The sequence below is a fragment of the Lolium perenne genome, chromosome 4 (assembly GCF_019359855.2).
Source record: "Lolium perenne isolate Kyuss_39 chromosome 4, Kyuss_2.0, whole genome shotgun sequence".
Taxonomy (NCBI): Eukaryota; Viridiplantae; Streptophyta; class Magnoliopsida; order Poales; family Poaceae; genus Lolium; species Lolium perenne.
This window is the reverse complement of record NC_067247.2, coordinates 252,113,277-252,120,812: the sequence shown is the minus strand read 5'-3', so window position 1 is coordinate 252,120,812 and position 7,536 is coordinate 252,113,277. Positions and strand designations below refer to the sequence as shown.

General features: G+C 48.2%; 1 protein-coding gene across 1 annotated transcript; it reads left to right on the top strand.

Annotated features, from left to right (window-relative positions):
* Positions 1 to 2,427: 2,427 nt before the first annotated feature.
* Positions 2,428 to 6,393, top strand: LOC127332262 (uncharacterized). Its single transcript, XM_051358532.2, has 5 exons — positions 2,428 to 2,612; positions 3,975 to 4,248; positions 4,584 to 4,820; positions 4,925 to 5,142; positions 5,921 to 6,393. Exons 1-5 carry the CDS (start codon positions 2,566 to 2,568, stop codon positions 6,141 to 6,143), a joined length of 999 nt encoding a protein of 332 aa, XP_051214492.1. The 5' UTR covers positions 2,428 to 2,565; the 3' UTR covers positions 6,144 to 6,393.
* Positions 6,394 to 7,536: the final 1,143 nt, after the last annotated feature.

Below are 7,536 nucleotides of genomic sequence, written 5' to 3'. Positions count from 1 at the left end.
GACGCCGATGGAAGCGTCGCCACACATCCTGCCACGTCAGATCGGTGTACACATCAGCGTTGACCGCGCCACGTCGGATGAGCGAGTGGTGCCGCGCGCACGGGCGCCACATAGTGAGGTGTGGCGCCGATGTGAAGGACGCCACACAAAAGGGTTAGATGGGTAAAATAGTTTACCCAGAGGATCAGTCTGTGCTATAGTTTTAGAAAATGGTTATTTATGTGTAAATCGCCACCCGGCTCCAAAACATGAGCTAACCTACGCGGCAAAGCCAACAGAAATTGTCAACTCTCGAAACTTTATCCCTGTACAGCACAAGTATAGCTCTACTCGTCTGCGGAAAAAGAAACGACCGTAACAAGTCTGGAAAACGCGAAGTTCTAGAAACGGGAGAAAGTCTCACGTAGACCCGTCACAGATTACGCCTGCGTGTCACGACTGAGGGAGGGTAGCAGCCAGCAGGTTTGACAACAGAAGAGACCAAGATAATAGGCAAGCAAACAAACTTTGGTCCGAAGCAAAGCTGGCGACCAACCAAGTCGTAAATTCGGAACCGAACCAAACCTGCACGGCCCGATCCGGTGAGCTGCTGCACCCGATGCGGTCCCGTCCTGGCTTTTGTTACTGCGATTCTACGTGTGAGGGCATCTCCAGCGGCGCGACGCAAATGATCGTTTTCATCCGCCGTGACCGGAAATACGTCTGGCACCCTCTCCAGCGGGGCGACGCAAAGTGACCGGGCCGTCCGCGGAGACGCAAACCTGGCCCAAATATGCGCCTCGGATGCGTCTCCGCGGACACTGCGCGGACGCCGAAAGTGTCCGCTCGTATCCGGCGGACGTTTCGTCGGGCCCGCCTGGCAGCGACCCTGCGTCGATGCGTCTTCTCAAACGCGCCTGCGACTGGCGCCGCTGCGTCGCTTCGGCAGTCTGCGCCACGTTAATGGCAATGCCTCGGCTGCCGAGCGGCCGCAGCCCACCTCTGCCAACCACGTTAATGGCGTCGCCACGCGTCCCGCGGCCACCGCATGCCTCCGACCTATATAAAGGGGCCGCGCCTTCTTCTTCCTCATCCACTCCTCCATAGAAACCCTAGCCGCCACAAAGCTCCACCGTTCCGCCGCCTAGGTGTTCCTGCGACGCAGCCAGCCCCGCGAGGAAGACCTTGGCGGGTCCTGGTGGCCGGCGAGGCGGTCGAGGCCGTGGCCCTGGACGGCCCCGGGGACGGGGCAGGGGCCGCCGTGGTGGAGCAGCTACGGCCCCACGCTCGCCGTCGCCTGCGCCCTCTTCGTCTTCCTCCGACGTGGAGGGACGCTGCTTCGAGTTCCTCCTCCGCATCGACGACGAACCGCTCGGCATCAAGCGTCTCCCAGACAAGTTCGCCGAGTTCGTCGACGGCGTCGAGACGGCGCATTTGCAGCTACGGGTGGCCAGCTGCAACTTCTGCCGCTGGGCCGTGGAGGTCCTGTTCGACGGGCAGGGCAAGATGTACTTGCACACCGGGTGGGGCAAGTTCGCCCGTGACCTGGCGCTCGAGCCCGGCTACGCCTCACCTTCCTCTACGAGGAGACGGTGAGATGGTCGTCAAGGTCTTCGACGACACGGCCTGCCGCAGGCACTACCACACCGGCGAATCCGAGTCGGACTCCGATAGTTAGAACGTAGAGTGTTCTTTCTTTGCAGCGAATCTGGCTACGGGCCAGACGAAGCCAGTAGTGGAAGGTTTCTGTCTGTTCGCCATCGGTAGAACCAACAAGGGCACCGTCAATCCTCCCGCTGGATTTTCCAGTTTGGGTGACTGGGTGTGCCCTCGAATGTTCTTTCTTAGCAGCGAACATACGGAAATCAACACAACTGGTTTCTATTTTTAAAATATTTATATTTGTGTCCACCATGGTGCAAACTATGTATTAGTTTGTGTAAACCATGTTCCAAACTATGTATTAGTTTGTGTAAAATAATCTTCCAATTTGTAATATTTGGAAGTATGTTGAAATGAAAAAGAGAAAAAAAAAGCGTCGGGCCGCTGGAGCCAACCCCAGACGCAAACGGACACGCGGACGAAAACGGTCATTTCAGCGTCCGCTGCGCGACGCAAACGGACGCGCGCGGACACTAAAATGCGTCACGCCGCTGGAGATGCCCTCACGTCACGTGATGGGGAAGCTCGAATTTTCATCACGACCCACCCATGCGGCAACCTCCGCCTCTGGAGAGTGGACCCGCCGCGTCGGGGGACAGTCGTCATACACCCCGCCGAATACTTCCGCTTCCCCGAGGCGCATGCCAGGGGCAGTTCCGTCCGGTCCACCACGTGGACTAACCAACCCACGACTAGCGCGGGGCACGTACGTAATTCTCTCTCTCTCTCCCTGCCCATCTCTCTTTCGCTTTTTGTTTTTGTTTCGTGTACGCAGTACGCGCTCTTCCCTTTTCTCCATCCCATCCCACCTCTGCAGCTCTGCTGCTTTTCTTCTTCCTTTGTTCCCCTACGCCACGAACGAGCTTCCAGAAACAAGGGAAAGTGAAAGGGGAGGAAGCCGAGCTCTGCTGCCTTCTCTTCGACATGGCGCGCGTCCTCCCTCTGAACATTGAGCCGGGGGAGACGCCCAGGTACGCGCTTCTCCGGCTTCTCCAGCCGCTGCTTCTACTTTCGTCCTGATTTTTTGGGGGGAGCTGTTTATTTTCGTGTGATTACTTCTGGCTGAAATTCCTTGTCTCCTTCGGGCGTTAGGGCCTAGGTGGTAGTTAGGTTGCGGCCAAACCAAATCTGCTGCATCCATCCCTTATCCTGGTGTAATTACTACTAGCAGCTTAACTAAATCGTTACAAGGTGGGAACAAATCGCGTGTTATGTAGCTGCACAAACACTTCTCCGTAGTCCGTAGCAGCTCCAAGGTTGCGTCCCAGCCAACGGAAATGAAGTCATCATGCGCGTGCTGGCTGGCGCGCGCCTCTACTATTCTTCGCTTATAGTATCATCCCCTTACGATTCGGTATTTTTGTTGGACCAAAAATAAACTAAGGAGCAGTCAGATATTTGCGACCTTCTCTTTTATTGTCTGACATGTTGGCCCCACCTGCCGCCGCCCTCCAATTATTCTGATCCTGCAGCTCGCCCTCCGCCCGTATCCGGGCGGCGGCTCAGGAGGAACGCCGCCCGTCTCCAGCCGCCGCCCACCCGCCCGCCCGCCCGCCATTGGAGGAAGCGTTGCGGTATGGGGCTACCTTTTGCCACCCTAATCCCATGCCCGGCTGTATTTGGATACGACACATGCGTTAGGACGAACGGCAACAACAGGAAGAGGATCGATCCCTTTCTCAGATTCTTATTACTACCGAACCATGTTAGACTTGTTTATGTTATTACCACTTGTCCTCATTCTCGCTTCTCCAAGTCTTTTCTAAACCTTATAAGTCGCCTTACCATCTGTACACCACTTACCCTAAATTTGTAATAATGTATAAGTAGATTTTAGTTTGTAGGTTATTATCCTGTGAGGTTGGGACTTGGGATAAGATCTCTAGGATGTTTGATCCAAAGGTTCTGAAAGATTAAAAAAAAAACCGCAACTACTGAGTGTCTGATGCTCTGATATTGGTTCTGAGTTATCTAATTTTATTCTCCTCTGGGTCATTTGGTTGGGTTCTGCACCTGCAGCCAAGTAGATGTTCACCCCAGTGGCCCAGATTTTGCCCAAATTTGCTCTTCCATCTCTCTAGCCCATAGGTCGTGCACCCATTTGATATTTGATATTTGGTTGCATTTGAGTGTGACTTCTGTTAGGTGCGTAAATGAGATATAGTCGGATAGTATTGTTCTAGGCCAATAGCAGCAAGTTGGGCATCTGGGAATATGATGTGGATAACCATCATCACTTCTCAACCTTAACCCTACATCTATTACATAAATTCTTCAAATGTGTTGTTTGTGTGCAGTATCATACCTTCTAATATTTCTTGGCTTGTAAACAGAGTTGGAGAGACGGTTGCAGGGATGCCAAGCTCTTCAGCTAGGGCATCACTCAACGGAATTGAGCATTCTGAGCACAACATAAAAGACGATGAATACGCGAGATTGGTGCCACCAGCTCAACATGCAACAGCTGACATCAACACACAAGTTTTATCTGAGCAACCCAAGCCGAGGCACTTCATTTGGTGGATGAAACTTCTGCTTGGCTGCTTCCTTCTTATGATATTATCTTATATCTTCGTGAAATTTGGAGTCCCCTTTGCCTTTGAGAAGGTGACCACTTGTACTTTTTGTGCAAAAATAGTTCCTTCCATAGATGGTAATATTAGGCATAGAAGAGCCAGGCAATGGAAATGTGACAAGACTTCCTGTGCCTGGTTGCCTTTCTTGGAAGTTCATAAAATGCCTTTGAGAACCAACTGATTTTGGGTTGCTGGCTGCCTCTTCGGTAACAATTGCAATTTCGGTGTGATGTTTTGCTTGGTTGGCCTTGTCCACCTGGTCTAAAGTTGCATAAGTTACATTTGGAAATTCTCATACTTTCTACATGTATTTAGGAAACAGAACATCTATGCTAATATTTATGTGTTTTCCTCTGCTTGTTGCAGGTTCTGTTGCCAATCATGCAGTGGGAAGCAAGTGCCTTCGGCCGTCCAGTATTGGCTCTTGTCCTCGTTGCATCCTTGGCTCTTCTCCCACTCATTTTAGTCCCATCTGGTCCTTCTATGTGGTTAGCAGGAATGATCTTCGGTTATGGTTGGGGTTTTGTGATTATTATGGTTGGGACTACTATTGGCATGGTTATATCATATTGGATTGGCTCATTGTTCCGTGAACGTCTACATGTAAAATTTCTCATACTTTCTACATGTATTTAGGAGCTACATCTTTTCTCCAAGGAGCTATGCTTCAGTAATCTTCTTTCTCAGCTTCCTTCCTTTTATTGCAGGCATGGCTAAAGAGATGGCCTCAGCAGATAGCTTTAATAAAGCTTGCTGGTGAAGGGAATTGGCTCCAGCAGTTTCGAGTTGTTGCACTATTCAGAATCTCACCGTTCCCGTATACAATTTTTAACTACGCCGTTACGGTGACAGAAATCAAGTTCAGTCCTTACCTATGTGGTTCAGTTGCTGGAATGATACCCGAGGCATTCATCTATATCTATAGGTTAGATGCACATCTCCACAATACAGATAATCATTTACTCAATTTTACATCATTATTTCATTAAATTGAGGCCATCTAGGTTTATATCATCATCCCCTTATGCAATTAACAATAGCAGATGAATTTTCGATCGTTAACAATTTCTTGCCCAGTACGAGCTCGACAAAGGAGTAGCCCCTTGCTAGACAAGTTTCAGAAGCTATACATGTGGCCTCACGATAACTAGGAAGAACTAGTGTTAGTATTTTGTTGTTAATTTAAGCTATACTGTAGCAGTATCCATAAGGTTGGCATGTTGAATAAGGTTGACATGTTGAACCAACTCAAACACAAACAGAAGTCTTGTCTTTTTAGCGGTTTCTCAGTGTACTCAATCTGATTCCCAGAGGTACCACTCAATTAATATTTTCATGAATATGCAAGTAAAACCTATAACAAAAAAAATTAATAGTGAAACTACTTTAATTACAAATCCAGTGGTATAATTTCTGCAGCAGATCTAAACAATTTTTTTATTATTTAGTGCAAAAAAATTAATAAGTTTAACTGGACACACTTTTTAGGCAGTTATGTCTTTTTGGATTGGAGGTACTATATGTGCTTGTTTGTGATAAGAAAACTTGTGTTGATTTTTGGTACTGATTCATAAGCAATAAGTTAGCAGTATCCACAATGATTGCATGTTGTGACCAACCTAGACATAAAGAGTTGCTGCTGAGTGCGCTAAATCTGGTTTCTAAGATTGCCAACTTACTAATCTTGCTAAATGCTTATGCAGCGGACGGTTAATACGGACGTTGGCCGATGTGCAGTATGGCAACTACAAGATGCCACCTGTGGAGATAGCATACAACATAATCTCGTTTATTGTCGCCGTTGTCCTCACTGTCGCCTTCACAATTTACGCCAAGAGAGCGCTAAATGAAATAAAAAGCTCAGATGAAGAAGCTGATGGGTTGGCTGCACTCAAGAATGACCATGTAGCTTTAGATGTCGTATGACGTCTGTATTCAAGCGGGAGCTGCGTAGAGGAAGCGAGGTGGTGTTATTTGGTCATCATCTTCTCAGGCTGCCGCAGAAGAGGTGTAGTGTAGGTAGGCTGTGACAGCAGGTGGATTTACCTGTCTAACTCGATACACGTGAAGCAGATGTGGCTTTACTTCATTCCTTTCATGTACTTAATAACAAGGATATATGCGGCCGGCATGTGTTGTTGACTGGAGCTTGTTCTGGCTGTTGACGGGTTGGAAATTTGGCCTTGTCTCTAGTTGCATATATTTGCTTAGATGTTGCCGAGTGCATAAAGTTGCGGCCCACAACATTGTATCGGATGTGCGTTTTGGGTATCTGAACCTTATTTTCTTTGCAGGTGTTGTGATTCAGACATTCAGTCTTTTTAAATAAATATATCTACTACTCTCACCGGTACAGGGCAGAGAAGAGGCGATCCTAAGTCACCTCTAAAACCCATCTAGGATTTTGTCCTTGTCGCTCGCCATGCTGCCGGTCTGCTCAGTCTCTTTGGTGGAATCACGAATCACGGCCTCTCGTTAGTGGAAATGTTTTAATTTTTCATTTAGCTTGTTTTCAATATCTTCTTCGGGATGGTGAGGTGGCGGCTACATCCCGAAGTTAGAATGAGGTTCTCCCTACCCTATCCTCCCTCTCGTGGTGCATCTAGCGGACAACATGTAGAGTTGTGTGTTCAACGGATATCATAGAATTTAATCGTTTTTCGTCTTGGTGTGGTTTCAGATTAGTCTTTTTTTTTTCCCGGTAAAAGAGAATTTCATTACTGGGAAAGGGGTAAAAGACGCTCCAAATCCAGTTCCCGAATCATGCTTTCGGGCCTGAATCGAGCCATACATTAGATTGGTACTCTCTCTTGCAAAATTCGTAAAGCAGTGGCTAACCCTAACCTGCGAGCAACTCACTTTAACAAACTTGCACACACGAGACTAAAGTCGTTGTAGTAAGGCTTCAAAGGACCAACGCACCAGAGCAGTAACCATCGTCAACCCTTACAAAGAAAAGTTCACACGTGTGCACAAAGGAACTCTTGGCCATTGCTGCCGGCGCCGACCCGTCTTCATGGAATGTCACTTTGCAGTTTGCACTTGTTCTTCCACTCATGTGCCATGACCACTTTGCACGCTTACAGGAAAATTATCTATGCACCCTAGTCAACAAACAAAGAGTGGAAGTTACAAGTTTGTCCATGTCTGCATTTCCTTCTTGGTGACTGTGGTGTCGCCCTGTCGAAATTCCTATCATCAGCACAAAACCGCTTGGATAGGACGAATGGAATAAGGTAAAGGAAGTCAATACTTGTAGACTAAACTATTGTGAAGCTGGCTTCACCAAAAAAAACAATGTATATTGAGCTATTATGCA

Excerpts from the sequence above, each read along its gene's own strand:
- LOC127332262 (XM_051358532.2), top strand. The coding sequence starts at position 2,566 with ATGGCGCGCGTCCTCCCTCTGAACATTGAGCCGGGGGAGACGCCCAG. Across the intron at positions 2,613-3,974 it reads GAGCCGGGGGAGACGCCCAG|AGTTGGAGAGACGGTTGCAG; the intron begins GTACGCGCTTCT and ends GCTTGTAAACAG. Across the intron at positions 4,821-4,924 it reads TGTTCCGTGAACGTCTACAT|GCATGGCTAAAGAGATGGCC; the intron begins GTAAAATTTCTC and ends CTTTTATTGCAG.